This window comes from Diadema antillarum, unplaced genomic scaffold, assembly GCF_040938485.1.
Source record: "Diadema antillarum isolate AM-2024a unplaced genomic scaffold, OU_Dant_1.0 seq00000016_RagTag, whole genome shotgun sequence".
Taxonomy (NCBI): Eukaryota; Metazoa; Echinodermata; class Echinoidea; order Diadematoida; family Diadematidae; genus Diadema; species Diadema antillarum.
The window spans coordinates 342,525-363,327 of record NW_027271136.1 but is presented as its reverse complement, the minus strand read 5'-3'; the positions used below and the strand labels follow the sequence as shown (position 1 = coordinate 363,327).

The following is a 20,803-nucleotide window of genomic DNA, read 5'->3' as shown; positions in this document are numbered from 1 at the left end:
ATTATACAACTTGTAAGAGGCTGAGGAATGTAAACCACGAAGTTGGATTGAGTGGCTCTTCATTGGTTTGATATAGATAATGAGCCTATGGTAATACCGTTGCATACTACTAGTACAAGTACATAAAAACATGATATCCAATGTTATATATGTCAGTGTTGTAAATCATATTTCCAAAAATACAACACTTCTAGCTTCTTGCAGCAACAGTATAATGGACAGAGTGACTATGAAACAGATGGGATGTTGAATATATAAAGGAACCACTATACTAGAGAAACAACATCTATGTATACACATGTATGCATACGGTACAAATTACTGTAGGTCAGTACTGATGTAGCAAAGAAGATTACCAGCTTGGTGAACTGGTCAGGTCAACATGACTTATGTATGCAATAGGCAGATGGAGACACACACACACACAGACACACAATCATGCGCGCACACACACACACACACACACAGGGACGAAACAGCACTATGCATGACATCGACCTCTTAAACCCTGATCAGCCAGCCAGCAAATCTGGCCAAACTGAGTCAACAGTGCCCACTTTGCCACGTGAAGAATGAATCGCAGAACACAGAGTAAAACAGCTCTTCTACACCGATATTCCACTGCTTTTTTTTTTTTTTTTTTGGGGGGGGGGGGGGGGGGGGTGTCCGAATTTAGAGATATGTCCATGTGAAAGCAGAAAAGCCACTAAACAAACTGTAGTCTGCCTATTGCTCTGTCATCAGTTAACAACAGGCCCAACAAGCAAAAGAGATATGAGCTATCATGTAGAGGAGCATATCTTATTGTGAATATCACTTGATTTTACAGGTCATACAACCTTGTATCATAAATAACCCAAATCCTCTCAATGCAACTACTAAAGCAACACTTACCTGACGATACAGGAATGAACGACTTCTAAAGCGTAAAATCCATAATATGTCACACTTTATAGCCGCGTAACAATCATACAAAAATAATCAACACTCACCTTGGATGAAAGCTGCTGGCAACTAAAAATCCACACAAATGAAGATATGTTGTTATTCTTGCTATACATGTATGCTCTCCTTTCCATACAGAAGAAAGAGGCAATGTTGAAGAAAGAAATGGAACACCCTGGCAATCCAGTTTATGTGCCCATATGGGGCTTATGACTTTAGTAAGGTCAAATTCAGACTCCAGAGCCGAACGAATGTCTGCGTGCGACTGCATTGATCAAAACAAAACTGGGATCTGGTCTCTGCCCCGCAGCACTGCGCAGCACACCACGATTTGCAGAGGGATAGAGAAAGAGACAGGAAGAGAGAGGAGAGAGAGAGAGAGAAAAAAGAGACTTTTTATCTCCAATCTGAAAACAGAACCCTGGAAACACTGTGCGCCCACGCTGTGTCCCGAGCTCCGAGCCCTGGGGTAGTCTGGTGAAACTCAGACGTCTTTGATTTCCTATACGTGCAAGAAGTCCAAGTCATTAGAGCAGAAGTGACTTCTTACGAAAATGCAACAAGACGAGAGTGGGGGGTTTGAATTGGACGTCATGAAATGAAAAAATAAAGAAGATGATTAACCAGTTCTGAATTAGTTTTGTGTTTATTTCATGATCAAAAAGCAGAGACCTGTCTTTGTTCCCCTGCCACAGTAGCTGGTTCAACTTTACGAAACAATGTAAAACTTTTGAAGTATTCTGTATTCACTTCCGAATCTAGGATCACCTGAACACTTTGATATGCACTGGTATCAGGGAATGAACCTCTATCCAAAAGGGCAGGGTGCACATTCAAAATGTGTAACTTTTATATAATTGTCATTACATGTTGCACATTTACGACATTTCAATCGTCAATGGAAAAATGTGTATATGATTTCTATATATCTTCATGAATTGTCATAACCTACAAGTGGCTTCACTGCAACAAATTATATGCAGTCAAACCTGTCTAGAGCGGCCACCCAAGGGAGATGAAAAGAGTGGCCATTTTAGACAGGTGTCCGCGATAGACAGGAAATCCGACATTATGTGTGTACTCTAAAAGCTGTTCTTTCACAAGGGTTTAATTTTTGCAAATTTTGCGAATCTCTGTTGAGCCGCAAATTGAACAACGTGCAAAAATATCGGACATGGACAGGCATTAGTGCACTTATGATAAGTCTCAATGTCAAATTATAAAAACAAAATTTCGCGAAAATGTCTGCGACCTCCTCATTTGCGAAAATATCTGTACAGGAAAATAATAGCTTTTACAGTATTGCCTACATGGCTACACTTGTATCGTTGCAGTACCAGGTACATGATCATGTACAGTATTATGTGTATCTGTATGTATGCACATTTCATGCATTAAACAATGCCAGTATTGATCAAGTTGTAGCACACTGAAGCGTGCATACAGCAAGCAAGATTCTAAAGGAAACCCAAACCCAAAGAGCAATATGGATTGAAGCAACATTAGCAGAACACATCAGTGAAAGTTTGAGGAAAATCAGACAATTGATGCAAAAGTTATGAATCTTTAAAGTTTTGGTGATGGAACCGCTAGATGAGGAGACTACTAGAGGTCATGACGTATGTGTGGACAACAATAATAAAGAAAATCCATAAAAATTAACTTTTCTAGAATAATGAAAGAGCACTTGACTAACCACTTTCAGAAAGCAGGGGGAATAATTGCTACCCTTATCATACATGTATGTCAGTATTAAGTTGATGGAATGTGTAATTTTCATGAAAAATGAATTTTTGTGGAATTCCCTTTATATTTTCTTTATATTGTTGTCCACACATGACACTACAACCTCTAGTAGTCTCCTCATCCAGCGGTTCCAACACCAAAACTTTACAAATTCCTAACTTTTGCATCAATTATCCGATTTTCCTCAAACTTTCACTGATATGTTCTACTAATGTTGCTGCTTTCACTCAATCCACATTTCTCTTTGGGTTTGGGTTTCCTTTAAATCATTAGTGCTTTCTGACTGACTGGTGGGTGAACGCAGTAGCATTTTTTTTTTTTCAGCGGCCACATACATTTGTACGGCAGGTGGCTGCTAAGGCATGTTTAACTGTAGATAGACAGATAACATGTGATATTTAGTTGATGTCATTGACTGTATCAGTTATGCCTCTCCTCCTTCCTACCATATCATTGACAAATGTGATGACTAACATTCTTCCCTTAATGTCTGGACTGATTACCGGTACTGTATACTCTACATATTAGCAAGTCTAATACTGTATACGCTATATATTTCGCGGGGGTTTTATTTTCGCGAATTTCGCAAGTCAGGAGCTATTCGCGAATTTAATAGTTAGCAGAGTTTGGTAAGTTTTTTTTCATGCAGTGTATAACTAGTATCATTCTTATTTGCTAGTAAGTTGAAAATTCACACTTTCTTTGCCACTTCATATTTTCTCTGGTCCCCCAATCGCGAATTTAACCACTCGCGAAAATGTGTGACAGCGGCAATTCGCGAAAATTTATGTACGCGAAAATTATAGCGTATACAGTATTTAATGAATTGGGACTTCCTGACAATTTTGTGAGTACCGGTAGTTAAATTTGTGATTGTGGAGTACAGTACTGAACGGCGAAATGTACGCATGCACATCACATTCATGTCAAGATCAGAATTAATATTTTTGTGTGTTTTTACATTTGAATAGCACTTGATTCGAAATATTCACGAAAATAAAAACATTGCAAAATACTTGGCATACATGTATACAGTACATTATTACCTCCGCCAAGGGAGGAGGTTATGTTTTCGTTACCGTTGGTTTGGTTGTTTGTTAGTTTAGCTAGTTAGTTAGTTAGTTAGTTATTTAGTTTGTCCGTGTGCAAAATAACTCAAAAAGTAGTTAACAGATTTGGATGAAACTTGCAGGAAAGGTTTAGAATGATACAAGTAACAGACGATTAAATTTTGGTAGTGATCCGAGAATTTTGGGGGTATTTATGAAGGATTTTTGATATTTTGGCAGGTAGGGTCAATGAACTTGGGAGTTTAGGCTGCGCGTATTTGAGGTTTGCCTGCGCGTACTAAAGTGCGTGCTCTAGTTTCTCCTAGGGCGAGGCGCGCCGTGTAGCTGAGGGTTTATGACGTAACAAAGGCTTCTATATCGGAAAATCGGGCGACTTTCAGCACACAATGCAATAAGTACGTATGGGTGGAAATCACTGATATCTCTATGGAAGAACAAGATCAGTGGTGGAAATGAGCTGCATGCTTGGCTGAGGTCTGTGCTCTCAGAGTGCTTCTCTAGTTAGCTACTGCTACGATCATCAATATCGCTCACAAAATATTACAGGGGCTTTTAAAAAAAAAGAAGACACCTCCATTACAGTCGCCTGGCATATCATGTATACACTGTATCACTTACCAACAGGAAAATGATACAGGAACCACAAATGGAAGTGATAATTGCAACATCCAGGAAACTAGCTCATAAATATGATTTTATTAGTCTCTAGTGTATCTCACCCAGGCTGAGAACTCATATTAAGAATATTCATACATAGGGTATATAATCCCTCTGGAAGATAAAGCCGAGTATTGTTGCAATACCTCTGACATCTAAATACTTTAGTAACTACATTCTAACTTCAGAGTGCTCAATACAACATGTAGAATTGATAATATTTTTGATTGTGACATCCCACAAAGCTATGATGAGGAGCATTAATGACTCTTACATGTTATCTATTGTTTTTCTTCCTGATGGGATATGTACACTGCACCAAAGTCTGCAGTGTGCCGCATAAACAGCCCATGTACTGTACAGGTAAGGGGAAAATGTGTCTGAATTTCGAGACAACATGTTTGCCCTCTGCTGACAAGTGTGCCCGGCGTGACCTGAATTGTGACTGGCTGGTGGTGCGCTGGCCATTCTCTATTCCCCCCCCCCCCCCCCCCTTGAGATTGGTCAATTCTCCCTTATCAGTGCCAATCCCTCCCCCACCCCCCTTTTTTTTTACTTCCAACCTAAGGACAGGCTGTACGGGGTCACAGAGTTCAATGTGTAGAAATGTTGAGAGAAAAAAAAAAATATCGGCATACATAGTGTGTGCTGTAAAATAGAGTATAAAAGCTGTGAAGTTGCAAAGTAATGCTACAATTAATTTACCGGTAAATGTCGGCAACCCCCCCCCCCCCCCCAAAAAAAAAGGAGAAAAAATGAAGCATACAGCCTTCTGAAGGTACTGTGCTATATAATGCATGATAATCCAACAGCATGACTTATAGAAGTCATTTCCACTGAAAGAAAAGGTTATTTATTATCAAGCAACTGACCCACAACTACACCTTGTATACATAGATGCCAAGTTCAAAAAATCTTTATGAGTGAGATTTTCATGACTCAGCATCTCAGCGTGCACGCATATGTGCGTGAGCGAGGGAGCGAAGCGACTGAGCAAGGGAAGGGTGTTGGAGGGGGTGTCCGCCCTCCCACGGAAGGGAGCTTTTTCAATTTTTAGCTCTTAATGGTGCAAGCTGGTGCATACTTAAATGACTATTTTTCACTTATTTTGACAGACAAAAGAGAAACATGCTTTCAATTGCAACTCTCACTTTAATTCTTTAAGCTATGCTCCCAATGCGTGAGAAAAATGGGTGTCATGCGTGAGATCGTGAGACAGACCCTAAATGCTTGAGTCTCACTCACAATGCGAGAGACTTGGTAGCTCTGTGTATAGTCTCCTATATTTACCCACGCCGATGTAATCGGCAGGGGGTTATGTAAAGGGTTCCGTATGTTTGTTTGTTTGTTACCCACGCCGATGTAATCGGCAGGGGGTTATGTAAGGGGTTCCGTATGTTTGTTTGTTTGTTTGTTTGTTTTTTGTTTGTTTGTTTGTTTGTTTGTTTGTATGTTTGTTTGTTTGTTTGTTTGTTTGTTTGTGTACAAGATAACAAGAGAACGGGTAAACGGATTTGCACGAAATGTTCAGGGAATGTTTGGATAATGACAGGAAAGAATCGATTAGATTTTGGTGAAAATCGGTTAACCCTTGCAAATTCTGTGTGACCTTGAAGTTTTGACCCCATGGTATAGTGACCACTCCGAACATTTTCCGTTTCTTTGCGATTTTCCGCTACCATACAAATATGGCGCGCCATTTGATCAATAATGCCGATTAACTGTTCATCGCCGAAAAACACTGTTTATCGGCGATAAACACTGAAAAAACACTGTTTATCGGCGATAAACAGTGTTTATCGAACGAAAAACACTGTTTATCAACAGAGAAAAACTATGTTTATCGACCAAGTGATAAAGTGTTTATCGAGAAAAACTATGTTTATCGACCAAGTGATAAACAGTGTTTATCGACAAAAAACTATGTTTATCGATCGACCGATAAACAGAGTTTTTTTGTGATAAACACTGTTTATCGACCGCCGATAAACGGTGTTTATCGAGAAAAATTCTGTTTATCAGTTGATAAAGGTGTGATAAACAGAGCTTCATCTTGATAAACAGAGTTTATCGCTCGATAAACAGAGTTTATCGCTCGATGATGACAGTGTTTATCGCTCGATAAACAGTGTTTATCGCCGATAAACAGTGTTGTTGGTCGATCGGCACGCCATATACAAAAGCGTATCTCCCAAACGATCCGACTTCGCTGCATGCAACTCTGTTCGTAAGACGATCCAACTTCGCTGCTCAACACCATTCGTAAGAATTGCGAAATTTACGTTTATTTGAGGAACTATGTCCTTCTTGATTTATTCGGGGTTCGCTCTCCGTCGTCACAAACTGTCCCGTATTTGGTGATTTTTCAAATTAACATTGATTTTTTTTTTTTTTTTTTGTTGGAGGAGCATTCCTCAATCATGAAATAATTTTGCTCGGTCCCAGTCACACTGCACGATATGCGCACTCATTGTCAATGCGTGTTCAAGGCCGGTGAAAATGCATCGCGCTCTACCCTGTTGGCGCAAAATTGCATCGCGGACGTTGCGGCGCTCGTTGGTGACCGAATACTGGTGCAGTAGATATTTGCATTCAACCCTTGCATTGAATAATTGCCGTAGGGGGGTAATTGCCCAGGGGGTACGTAAATTTTGTTTTTCTTTTTCGCTTTTGTGGATGCCATCAAAGATCGTACACTCATACGACGTTTGATACCATCACACTCTCGGCTTGCTATATAACCCGCAAGAAAACGGCGTATTTCTCGATTTTTAGCGTTATTTCAGCGACCCGTAGACCCTAACATGTTACTCTTAAAACGCGCGCTTGGAAAAGTCTCGATTCTGCACTTTTGACAGTGGAATTTGGGGTTTTCGATGGATTTTTGGAATAGACTAAAGGACTTTCGTGTTGTGAATGAGTGTTCTAGTATGTGAAATGATGTGATTTGCGTGTGATGTGACTTTAGAACAAAAGATCGTACACTAAAAGTGTACGATCTTTGGTAGAACTCACAGGCTGGTGATAAGTCACGCAGGGCTGCCCAGTGCAGTGGTTAGTTACCCACGCCGATGAAAATCGGCAGGGGGTTATGTAAAGGGTTCCGTATGTTTGTTTGTTTGTTTGTTTGTTTGTTTGTTTGTTTGTGTACAAGATAACAAGAGAACGGGTAAACGGATTTGCACGAAATGTTATGGGGATGTTTGGATAATGGCAGGAAAGAATCGATTAGATTTTGGTGATAATCGCTTGACCCTTGCAAATTCTGTGTGACCTTGAAGTTTTGACCCCATGGTATAGTGACCATTCCGAAAATTTCCCGTTTCTCACTTTGCGATTTTCCGCTACCATACGAAAACATAAACTCCCCAACGATCCGACTTCGCTGCTCAAATGTTCGTAAGAATTCTGAAATTTACGTTTAGGCCTATTTGAGGGACTATGTCCTTCTAGATTTATGAAAGTTCGTTCTCCGTCATCACAAACTGGCCCGTATTTTGATGATTTTTCAAATTAACATTGATTGTTTTTTTCGTTGGAGGAGCATTTTGCTCGGTCGCAGTCACACTGCACGATATGCGTGCTCAATGTCAATGCGTGTGCAAGGCCCCTGAAAATGCATCGCGCTCTACACTGTTGGTGCAAAATTGCACCGGGGACGTTGCGGCGCTCGTTGGTGGCCGAATACTGGTGCAGTAGACATTTGCATTCAACCATTGCATTGAATAATTCCCGTAGACACTAATCATAGGGGTAATTGCCTAGGGGGTACGTAACTTTTGTTTTTCTTTTGCGCTTTTGTGGATACCATCAAAGATCGTACACTCATACGACCTTTGATATCATCACACTCTCGGCTTGCTATAATCAAAATATCCCGCAAGAAAACGGCGTATTTCTCGATTTTTAGCGCTTTTTCCGCGACCCGTCGCGTAGACAATACTCTTAAAACTGGACTTAATTCGCGCGCGCTTGGAAAAGTTCCGATTCTGCACTTTTGACGGTGGAATTTGGGATTTTCGATGGATTTTTGGAGGAGACTTAAGGACTTTCCTGTATGTGAATGAGTGTTAATACCGTATGTGTAATGATGTGATTTGCGTGTGATGTGACTGTAGAACCAAAGATCGTACACTTCAGTGTACGATCTTTGGTAGAACTCACTGGCTGGTGATAAAGCACACTGGCAATTAAGTGGCCGAATTCTGGTAGATGACCAAATGCACATTATGTTTACCCCGACTTTGTACTTAGGCGTGGGTCTGCCGCCTTTGACGGCCCCTCTCTAGTTTTTTTTTTTTTTGTTTGTTTGTTTGTTTGTATGTTTGTTTGTTTGTTTGTTTGTTTGTTTGATTGTGTACAAGATAACAAGAGAACGGGTAAACGGATTTGCACGAAATGTTCAGGGAATGTTTGGATAATGACAGGAAAGAATCGATTAGATTTTGGTGATAATCGGTTGACCCTTGCAAATTCTGTGTGACCTTGAAGTTTTGACCCCATGGTATAGTGACCACTCCGAACATTTTCCGTTTCTTTGTGATTTTCCGCTACCATACAAATATGGCGCGCCATTTGACCAATAATGCCGATTAACTGTTCATCGCCGAAAAACACTGTTTATCAGCGATAAACACTGAAAAAACACTGTTTATCGGCGATAAACAGTGTTTATCGAACGAAAAACACTGTTTATCAAGTGATAAACAGTGTTTATCGAGAAAAACTATGTTTATCGACCAAGTGATAAAGTGTTTATCGAGAAAAACTATGTTTATCGACCAAGTGATAAACAGTGTTTATCGAGGAAAAACTATGTTTATCAATCGACCGATAAACAGAGTTTTTTGTGATAAACACTGTTTATCGACCGCCGATAAACGGTGTTTATCGAGAAAAATTCTGTTTATCAGTTGATAAAGGTGTGATAAACAGAGCTTCATCTTGATAAACAGAGTTTATCGCTCGATAAACAGTGTTTATCGCCGATAAACAGTGTTGTTGGTCGATCGGCGCGCCATATACAAAAGCGTATCTCCCAAACGATCCGACTTCGCTGCATGCAACTCTGTTCGTAAGACGATCCAACTTCGCTGCTCAACACCATTCGTAAGAATTTCGAAATTTACGTTTATTTGAGGAACTATGTCCTTCTTGATTTATGAAAGTTCGGGGTTCGCTCTCCGTCGTCACAAACTGTCCCGTATTTGGTGATTTTTCAAATTAACATTGATTTTTTTTTTTTTTTTTGGTTGGAGGAGCATTCCTCAATCATGAAATAATTTTGCTCGGTCCCAGTCACACTGCACGATATGCGCACTCATTGTCAATGCATGTTCAAGGCCGGTGAAAATGCATCGCGCTCTACCCTGTTGGCGCAAAATTGCATCGCGGACGTTGCGGCGCTCGTTGGTGACCGAATACTGGTGCAGTAGATATTTGCATTCAACCCTTGCATTGAATAATTGCCGTAGGGGGGTAATTGCCCAGGGGGTACGTAAATTTTGTTTTTCTTTTTACCCACGCCGATGAAAATCGGCAGGGGGTTATGTAAAGGGTTCCGTATGTTTGTTTGTTTGTTTGTTTGTTTGTTTGTTTTGTTTGTTTGTTTGTTTGTGTACAAGATAACAAGAGAACGGGTAAACGGATTTGCACGAAATGTTATGGGGATGTTTGGATAATGGCAGGAAAGAATCGATTAGATTTTGGTGATAATCGGTTGACCCTTGCAAATTCTGTGTGACCTTGAAGTTTTGACCCCATGGTATAGTGACCACTCCGAAAATTTCCCGTTTCTCACTTTGCGATTTTCCGCTACCATACGAAAACATAAACTCCCAAACGATCCGACTTTGCTGCTCAAATGTTCGTAAGAATTCCGAAATTTACGTTTAGGCCTATTTGAGGGACTATGTAATGTCCTTCTAGATTTATGAAAGTTCGTTCTCCGTCATCACAAACTGGCCCGTATTTTGATGATTTTTCAAATTAACATTGACTGTTTTTTTCGTTGGAGGAGCATTTGCTCGGTCGCAGTCACACTGCACGATATGCGTGCTCAATGTCAATGCGTGTGCAAGGCCGCTGAAAATGCATCGCGCTCTACACTGTTGGTGCAAAATTGCATCGCGGACGTTGCGGCGCTCGTTGGTGGCCGAATACTGGTGCAGTAGACATTTGCATTCAACCCTTGCATTGAATAATTCCCGTAGACACTAATCATAGGGGTAATTGCCTAGGGGGTACGTAAATTTTGTTTTTCTTTTGCGCTTTTGTGGATACCATCAAAGATCGTACACTCATACGACCTTTGATATCATCACACTCTCGGCTTGCTATAATCAAAATATCCCGCAAGAAAACGGCGTATTTCTCGATTTTTAGCGCTTTTTCCGCGACCCGTCGCGTAGACAATACTCTTAAAACTGGACTTAATTCGCGCGCGCTTGGAAAATTTCCGATTCTGCACTTCGTCGGGTGCCCGTGCATTGGCCGCTAACGCAATACAAATTGTATTGCATTAGCGGCCAATGCACGGGCACCCGACGACTTTTGACGGTGGAATTTGGGATTTTCGATGGATTTTTGGAGGAGACTTAAGGACTTTCCTGTACGTGAATGAGTGTTAATACCGTATGTGTAATGATGTGATTTGCGTGTGATGTGACTGTAGAACCAAAGATCGTACACTTCAGTGTACGATCTTTGGTAGAACTCACTGGCTGGTGATAAAGCACACTGGCAATTAAGTGGCCGAATTCTGGTAGATGACCGAATGCACATTATGTTTACCCCCACTTTGCACTTAGGCGTGGGTCTGCCGCCTTAGACGGCCCCTCTCTAGTTTCTATTGTGTCTTAGTTTGTTTTTGGCAAGATTTGATACATGTACCAGGGAGGTGGAAAGAGACCACCTCCCTGTATGTACCAAGAATGCATGTGATACTTGTATAACACCTAGTGGTACAGTTGTAATATAATTCCTGGTTTAAGCAACTCTTACACAAGAAGCAGTATATTATGACAATGTTGTAATAAAAGATCCTTCTTTCATAGTGTTTATAGCATCTTAATGTCACTTTCCTCATGTTAGTTTTGATCATCCTGCTGAAATGATGGTGAAACCTACTTAATCATACTTGCTAATGAAAGTGTCCAGTGTAGAACTGTACACGCAAGATAATGATTACTTTGGTACATACAGTGTATTTATCATCATAAGCTGACACAGAGTACTTCAGCTCTTTGTTTAGGAAGGCATAATTCACATGTGGTCATATAGTGGAAACAGAAACAGGGTCAGAGCAGAGTAAAGGTCATTCTAGGACACCATGAGGACAGGTGTATAGTCTAGATATTCAGACCCTTCTAGGTCATTGCCTACAGTAACGTTACAACAATAGTGAACGCGTTGTCATGTGTGTGTATGTGTGTGTTTTGTTTTGGGGGGTTTTGTTTTTGTTTTTTTTCATCTCAGATGCAACAGTCTATCGTCAGTGGATGACTACAGGTCCACTGCCTTGTATATAACATCATCTAGGCTGGTCATATACCAGTCAGAGTTTAGGCCTATAGATAATCGGCAAATAAGGCCAAGTAAGGGTTAACATTGTACAAATATGCTTTTCTAGTGAATCTAACAACAATAAAGCGTGGCAAATGGTAAACAAGGTTGACTGCATACAAGAACTCCACGGGCAATGGCAAGCATCCAAGTCATCAGTGTGTGTGGCTTCTTTAAACATAGCAAATGTAGTTTGTGGAGGTATTTCCCTAAAAATACAGTGCACAGACATCACATAATGAACGTGTAAATATCTGTAGCCTACACCACACACTACGTATGGTGCCCATCAATACTGTAAAACGAGAAATGTTCGCGTGCATTTTAATTTCGCGAATTTCGCGAGCGCCAAGATTCGCAAAATTAAAATGCACGCGAAAATTCTTGTCTACACTATATGCATTGAATGCCAGTGGCATTTCGTGAAAATTTCATGCCGCAAAAAAAGCCGTCGGCTCCAATTCGCGAAAAATTCATGCCGCGAATATATCATGTTTTACAGTAGGGGTACTGTGATGGATTCGTATGCAATCTCTTCAGATGGACACGTTGTTGCAATAAAAGAACAAAGAAATCCTCGGTTTAACGTGATGTGGGTTCTTTATTCTGTTACACAGCATTATCAGCGATATGTAACTGTGCATACTGCAAACTTGCGCTTGCTAGTGTGATATATTCAACAACTGTGTTGGAATGAGTGGTTCCTGTAAGATACAAACAAGAAGAAAATTATCTATATAACACGCCATACAAATCAGTATACTCTATTTCAGCTCTACACAGAAATAGTAAGACGATAATGAATATTTTCTTTCTTTCCTGATAACGTAATTAAGGCCAGAATATTTAAACAACGTTTATATCTATTCTAACTAACTCATGAGAATAGCTGTGTTATCTATAATCATGAGTATTGCTGTTATGTATCCTGTTATGTATCTGGTGTAATCTGCAAGCAGGATAAACATAAAGAACTTTCAATATTCTGTCTAAATCAAACAAATCATCGTCGGTTAATAAACCTATTTAACACAATCAATATATGTCTTGAATCTTATGATTGTAAACGCTCAATGCCACATCTCACATCAATGTCACCATAAGACGTCCTGTCGCAAATTGTGCACTGATAACAACGAGCATTAGATTCTCCCTAGCAACCCTTTTTGTGGTCTTAAATGAGACTATCAAAGAATCTACAGCTAGACATATCACTGTAACTTCAACTTTAATATCCCTCCGCGTGCATGAACTTCGTGCGTGGAGCGTTCCTAACACAAATACCTTAATGATATACATACGCGAAAAGATATAATCCAACTTTTACGTTTTAACGTGAGCAATACATAATATAAGAAAATCCGTTTGAAACTCCACGGATTCACATTCACAATACTATCATTTCGGACCGTTCTCCGATAGGGAGAGGTCTTTACAAAGACCGTCCAAAACGTTCAACGTATTCTCATTAACACTTTCCACACCGCGGACCATGCACCACGCACGCTACACTGAACGTTAATGCAATTGAACAATGCACGGAACAATAGACGCTAATACGTAGTACAGCGTATACGGCGATGACCTTGACCTTGACCTTGAACATACATAACCTTATATCTCATTCACGGTTTTTCCTCTTATAGTCTTAACTCCCTGACCATGGAAGCTTTGTTTGTTCCTTAAATGATGCACAAATCATAAAAGAACGATTTATGACATACCTTGGATTGTTGGACTTCATCACATTGTCCAAGAAACCCAAACTGTAAGCAAACTGCTGTGGCCAACTGCTGAGCAAACTGCTGCTCTTGTGGAACGACTGACCGGAACTCTTTGCTAACAGTCTATAATTCAGACCCTAATTTTGAGACTCATTCTATATTGTATCATTCCATGACATCCTGCCCCCTTGAACGTGACGGAAGTCACTTTACAAACACTCAAAACGTGTACAATAATGCGATTATTTACACAACAATGAACAGATAACCGCTCAAAAGTCGAGACCTAAATAGATCTAAAGGTGAAATTCAAACCAGTTGACAAACGAACACTCAAATAGAATGCTTTCTAAAGTCCAAGCAGAGTAAATTTAAGTTTCACCATCTCCATTAGGGCAAGAAATTGCTTGTTTGAGTTGATAACCAAATTCAAGAACTTAGTCGCCCAAAATGTTCAGAGCTGACGATGAAAAAACAAAGGCTACAGTGAATCCTTTCTTTAGAAAAACGCGATTATTTACTCAGTCCTTCAGTTACACCTTGAAGGTCTACTCTCTCTGTCCTCTTCATGAGAAGAATCAGCTTGGTCACAGGTCTCTTTGCGACTGACTTGTCTGCGTAACGGAGCTCAACGACGCGAACCAGCCCATCGTCTCCAGGGAAGGTCTGCAGGATTTCAGCCATTCGCCAAACGCAACGCCTCTTGTCTTCTCCGATGACGAGCACAACATCACCCGCTTGTAGGTTCTCTGCTGCACGTTGGTTTTTCAAGCGCGGTGAGAGCTTTTGTATGCAGTCCATCCAACGTGCCCAGAACTTGTCGACCATTGCGTTGCACAGCTCTCTCCGCTTCCTGAAGTCTCCGTTGTACTGCGCACAGGGGACATCAGGGCTCGGAAGATCTCCTCTCCCGATGAGGAAATGGTTCGGAGCAAGAGGGGGATGATCGAGGGGTGAAGATGACACAGCTGTAATCGGTCGACTGTTGATCAACCCTGAAATCTGGCTGAAGACTGTTTCCCATTCAGGGAAGGGCAAACGATCAGCTTTCACGAGATGCTTCATGGCTTTCTTGACCTCTTGCACCATGCGTTCGACAGCGCCCTGATGGTGAGGTCCACCAGGAGGCCCAAATTTCCACTGCACCTTGAAGCTACTACAGTGTTCCCTCAGTTCTGTCTGGTCCAGTCGTAGGTTGAGCGTGTTGATCGTGTTGTAAGCACCACGGAAGCAGGTCCCATTATCACTGATGATGGTGGCTGGTGCACCCCTGATGCTGATGAAGCGATCCAGGGCTTGCAGGAAAGCTTGTGTCGAAAGGTCTTGGACACAAGTGAGATGAACAGCCCTGGTAGCCGCACATGTGAACACAGCACAGTAACCCTTGGCAGTAATGTTGCGGCTTACCTTCACGTTTATCGGCCCGAGATAATCCACCAGCGTTGTCTGAAATGGCGGTGAGAAGGGCTTCACACGACACTCTGGGAGGTCCGCCATTTTCTGTTCGACTGGTCTCCCTCTATGCCTACGGCACACGATGCATTCCTTCACCACGCGTTTGGAGAGTCTCGTGTCACCGACAACCCAATACCTTCTCCTCACTTCCGCCGCTGTCCTGAGTTGTCCTCCATGAAGAGCAAGGGAGTGTCCATCTCTGACAATCAGTAAACTGATGTGGCTTTCCCTTGGGAGGAGATAGGGATGACGAGTGTCGTATGATATCGGAGCATGGCGAATGCGACCTCCAACGCGGTACACTTTTTCTCCTTCGTCGAAGAACGGATCGAGGCGCATTATGTTGACATCTTGAAAGTTGATTTCCTTCTGCGCTTGACGTATCCAGTACAACTCGGCCTCTTTCAGGAGTTTGGCAGACGGCCACTGCGAAATCTGCTGGGTAAGCTTCTTGAGCCACTCTTTCTTTGGAACATCTCTCACAGATAACACTCGAGCTGTGACCATCTTCAGCCTTTGCCAATTCGAGAAGCTGATGGGATCAACGATTGCGGTAGAGTGAGCCACTGCATTGACTTTCAGCGCTAGTGTCTTCGCATTTCGAACGTGGAATTTCTTCCTCTCTGGATCCGAAGTGTCTTCCTGGATGTTCTGCGGTGTCTTTGGCCAGGACTCAGGTGGTTGCTTCAGGTTAGTTGGTCCCTTGATGACCTCAAGCATTCCTTCCGCGGTGGTGCCTCTAGAGACGACGTCAATGACATTCTGATCGGTCGGCACGTAGGCAATGTCCTGGTGAGGGTCGAACTCTGAGGTGATTTCGCCCACTCTGTATGCGACAAACGAGCGAAAGGACTTGGACTGTCCCCGCAGCCACCTTACTACAGTCAAACTATCCGTCCACATCTTCGAATAGGAGATGTTGAAACGAAGGGCATCTTTCAGAGCAACCATCAGTCTTGACAGTAGGAGAATGGCCTGAAGCTCCTTCCTTGGCATACTCGTTTGTTTGAGTGGAGTGAGTCGGGCTCTTGCAGCGATGAAGGACAACTGTACTTCCGTTTGTTCAGTCTCTGACCACCTCAACCAGACGCCGATGCCCATGGCATCTTCAGACGCATCACTGGCTCCGTGTAGAGAAACCTCTGGCAATGGCCTTTTCCCTCGCAATGTCTCAGGAATGAGACATCGTGGGATCTTTATGGTAGACGCTGCTTCCAAATCCACCTTGATCTCACTGACGATTCGACAGAGCTCAGGTCTGTCGTTGAGTGGCGTGTCCCAGTCGACATTTAACTGCCATAGTTGCTGGAGTAGAATCTTCGGCCGGATCAACAATCCAGAAAGCATACCAAACACATCATAGTATGATGCCGTGTGAGCCAACAACTTGCGTTTGGTTAGGAGAGCATCTTCCATGGGCTTGACTTCTTTTACACTAAGTGTGTCAGTCGAGAGGTTCCATTTTGTTCCTAGCACAGATGCGGTCTGAGTGTCCTCCTCAGAGTCGCACACTTCCTGTACGTTCGACTGCCACTTGCGAATGTCAAACTTGCCCTTAGCTAGCGTTTCTACAAGCTTGGCTTTCAGATTGACGGCTTCCTCGACATTGGTGACCGATTCACTCAGATCGTCCATATAGAATTGATCGGTAACGACTTTCTTCAGGTGCTCATCATCGGGTGCGTGTCGATCTATGACATGCCTGAGTGTCACAATTGCTGCCGTTGGAGAAGGCCTGTCTCCGAATGTCACAGTAGTGAGTTCATAGACCTGAATGGGTTGGTTCGGGTTTTCTCGAAAGACGTACCGATGGAACCTTGCATCTTCCGGGCTGATCTTGATTGCCTGAAACATTTTTCTGATATCAGCGATGACGCCTACTTCGTTCTCTCTGAAACGCAGAGCCACGTTGAACAGATCAGCATTAAGGTCTTCACCCTTCACGAGGTACTCGTTCAAAGAATGACCTTGGAATCTTGCCTTGGCGTCGTAGACGATCCTGACTGGGGTGGTAGGCGAATCTTTTTTTACCGCAAAATGTGGCAAGAACCACATTTTTCTCCCAGATTCTCTGTCTTGTCTAATTTCTGTGTCACTGACACGACGTGAGACACCTCTGTGTTGCAAGTCCCTCATCTGCTTGCAGTATACGTCCCACTCCTCAGGCCTATCTCTGAATTGACTCTCTAAGCCATGCAACCTCTTAACGGCGTAGTTGTAGTTGTCTGGCAAACTGTCAGGAGACTTCTTCCACGGCAGTCTGACTTCATACGAGCCGTCCTGACGCTGAGAAACACTTTGCTCCATGGTTTTGGTTGCCCCTCTGTTCAAGATCTCTGTTGAGCACGTACATCGTCTCGGTTGCAAAGCTGCTGTCTCGAGGCCGAGGAACTCCTCTAGGGGACCGATTGCCGATACGTTGACGTAATTAAGCAGAGCTGTAGGGCCTCCTGAACGTCCTCCTTGGATAAACCATCCCAAGGGGCATCTCGCCGCCACTGGCTCGTCAGGTTTTTCCCCAAGGATGTACTCCTCCCATACCATCAAGTGCGTGTTGTCAACGCCAAGCAACATGTCGACAGTTTCAGATGAGGCGGCGTGAATATCCACTTCCCTTAGATGGTGATACTGCTGGAGGTCTTCTGCTTCCACGACAGGGGCTTCTCCACAAGGCTTGTCTATTTCTGTGACGGAAACTGGGTACGACAAGTTTCCCCCGATGTCTTCGATGAAACAATCTAATAGTCGAAGCTTTCGTCTGATCCTGGTACCGCCAACCAGACTCAGATCGTGATCCTGGTAGATGTCTTCCTCGGTCTTGGAGAAGATGCCCTCTCTTACCAGGGTGGCCTGACTCTCACCATCTAAGAGAATCCGCACCAGCTGACGATTATTTCCGTGTCGCAAATATCTCATCACAGTGGGGAGGACACTCTGCAGTGCGCCTGTGTCCTTGTTTGCGACAGTCTTCACACTCGCTGAAGTGGTGTGTGGACGTGTAGGTGGCACATTGAGATCCTGCGGAGATGACGAGCCTTGATATTTCCCTCCATATACAACAGGGCAGATAGCAGAGAAGTGTGAATCATCTCCACAACTCTGAACCTTGCATGGCGACGCAAACTGACATAGCTTGTGGTCGTATGGGGATTTCCCTGCAGGACAGTTGTCATGACCACATCTGCTACAGATGTCATTCTTTTTCATGACGTCATACTTTTCCTTTAGACTGAGGTTCCTGAACTTGATGCACATTTTCAGGAAGTGCGTATTCGAGTTGACATGAAGAGGACACTTGGGAACCCCGGAACGCTTCCCCTCTTTAGATTGGATCTGTTTAGGTGGATTCCGCGCTGCTGCATTTGAAGACTTGCTTCCTCTGTTTTGACTCATCTCACAGGTACTCGTCTTCTCTGGGAATGGTGACTTCGCCTTCTCTTGGAGTAGGAGCTGTCTATGTAGCCATTTGACCAAGCCTCCAAGGGAGTCACTGATGTGCTCGTCTCTGACATCTCTGTAGTAAGCGATGCGATGTCCCTCAGGCATCTTTTGCTTGATCTGACTTAGCATGATTTTACTATTCAGCTCTCCAGAGAGGCCGATTGTTTCGGCCTGCATCTCAAATACCTGCAAGGTTTGAACAAATCCAGTCATGGCATTTAGACTAATCTTGCCCTTGATTTCGTACGGCTTCAGGTTTTCCAAGTCACGGAGTAGACTGTCGACAACTCTGTCTTGGTCTCCGTACTTCTCATCAAGTACCTGCCAAGCCCTCTGCACATTAATGCAACCCTTTATCATGTTTCGTTCGCGAGCATTAATCATGGCTTGAGTGAGTTGGTAGAAACACTCTATCTCTGTGAGGTCAGCAGCACAATGTTGAAACAAGGTACGGAAACGCTGGTAGTCCTTGATGTCACCGTTGAAAGTGGGGAATTTCATCTTCTGCATCTTAGGTGTGCAAGATGAATGTCGATGCATCGGAGAGGGCGGAGTTAAGGGAGCAATCGGTTCTGGACTTGTAGATCGAGGTTGCCATGACGCAGCCTCGGCTTGCGGTGCCGGATCTTGAACAACAGATGGTGTAGAAGTAGGGGGAGTTGACGGCGTCACGGGCTGGGAGGTAGGCGGCTCACCACAGCTTGCGGACCCAATGGACTTCCTCGCACGTACAATGGTCTCCACAAACCTACTCTCACACTCTCCCATCCAGGTCTCCTCTTCTTCGAATGTCGCCTCATCTGTTATATTTTCGACCAGCTCCGCATGCTTGCTTTCAACTTGTTTGAATTGACTTTCCGCCTTGGCTATGTACCCCTTTAAGGTGTCGACCTCACCAAAGGTGTCCTTTAACAGCCTGTCGATTGAGTTTAAGGTGCGTGTCAATCCCCCTTTGGTGTTTCTCCTGATCAACTTTAACTTCTCTACATCAGCCATGGTATGGTTCTGGAATCACAGCCTCTTGATGGTGAGTAAGTTGTTATAGCACGATAAACATCAATTGTGTAAGTGGCATCCTGAATCCAATATACAAGAGTTGTTGAAGCTGTGATGGATTCGTATGCAATCTCTTCAGATGGACACGTTGTTGCAATAAAAGAACAAAGAAATCCTCGGTTTAACGTGATGTGGGTTCTTTATTCTGTTACACAGCATTATCAGCGATATGTAACTGTGCATACTGCAAACTTGCGCTTGCTAGTGTGATATATTCAACAACTGTGTTGGAATGAGTGGTTCCTGTAAGATACAAACAAGAAGAAAATTATCTATATAACACGCCATACAAATCAGTATACTCTATTTCAGCTCTACACAGAAATAGTAAGACGATAATGAATATTTTCTTTCTTTCCTGATAACGTAATTAAGGCCAGAATATTTAAACAACGTTTATATCTATTCTAACTAACTCATGAGAATAGCTGTGTTATCTATAATCATGAGTATTGCTGTTATGTATCCTGTTATGTATCTGGTGTAATCTACAAGCAGGATAAACATAAAGAACTTTCAATATTCTGTCTAAATCAAACAAATCATCGTCGGTTAATAAACCTATTTAACACAATCAATATATGTCTTGAATCTTATGATTGTAAACGCTCAATGCCACATCTCACATCAATGTCACCATAAGGCGTCCTGTCGCAAATTGTGCACTGATAACAACGAGCATTAGATTCTCCCTAGCAACCCTTTTTGTGGTCTTAAATGAGACTATCAAAGAATCTACAGCTAGACATATCACTGTAACTTCAACTTTAATATCCCTCCGCGTGCATGAACTTCGTGCGTGGAGCGTTCCTAACACAAATACCTTAATGATATACATACGCGAAAAGATATAATCCAACTTTTACGTTTTAACGTGAGCAATACATAATATAAGAAAATCCGTTTGAAACTCCACGGATTCACATTCACAATACTATCATTTCGGACCGTTCTCCGATAGGGAGAGGTCTTTACAAAGACCGTCCAAAACGTTCAACGTATTCTCATTAACACTTTCCACACCGCGGACCATGCACCACGCACGCTACACTGAACGTTAATGCAATTGAACAATGCACGGAACAATAGACGCTAATACGTAGTACAGCGTATACGGCGATGACCTTGACCTTGACCTTGAACATA

At 42.6% G+C, this 20,803-nt stretch overlaps 2 protein-coding genes across 2 annotated transcripts in view; both read right to left on the bottom strand.

Annotated features, from left to right (window-relative positions):
- The window catches only part of LOC139725145 (eukaryotic elongation factor 2 kinase-like), a 58,607-nt gene that overhangs the window by 26,169 nt on the left and 11,635 nt on the right, over positions 1 to 20,803 (bottom strand). The gene's annotated exons all lie outside the window — the stretch shown is intronic.
- LOC139725129 (uncharacterized) lies at positions 14,219 to 19,597 on the bottom strand. Its single transcript, XM_071636215.1, has one exon. It carries the CDS (start codon positions 19,595 to 19,597, stop codon positions 14,219 to 14,221), a length of 5,379 nt encoding a protein of 1,792 aa, XP_071492316.1.

Excerpts from the sequence above, each read along its gene's own strand:
- LOC139725129 (XM_071636215.1), bottom strand. The coding sequence starts at position 19,597 with ATGGCTGATGTAGAGAAGTTAAAGTTGATCAGGAGAAACACCAAAGGG.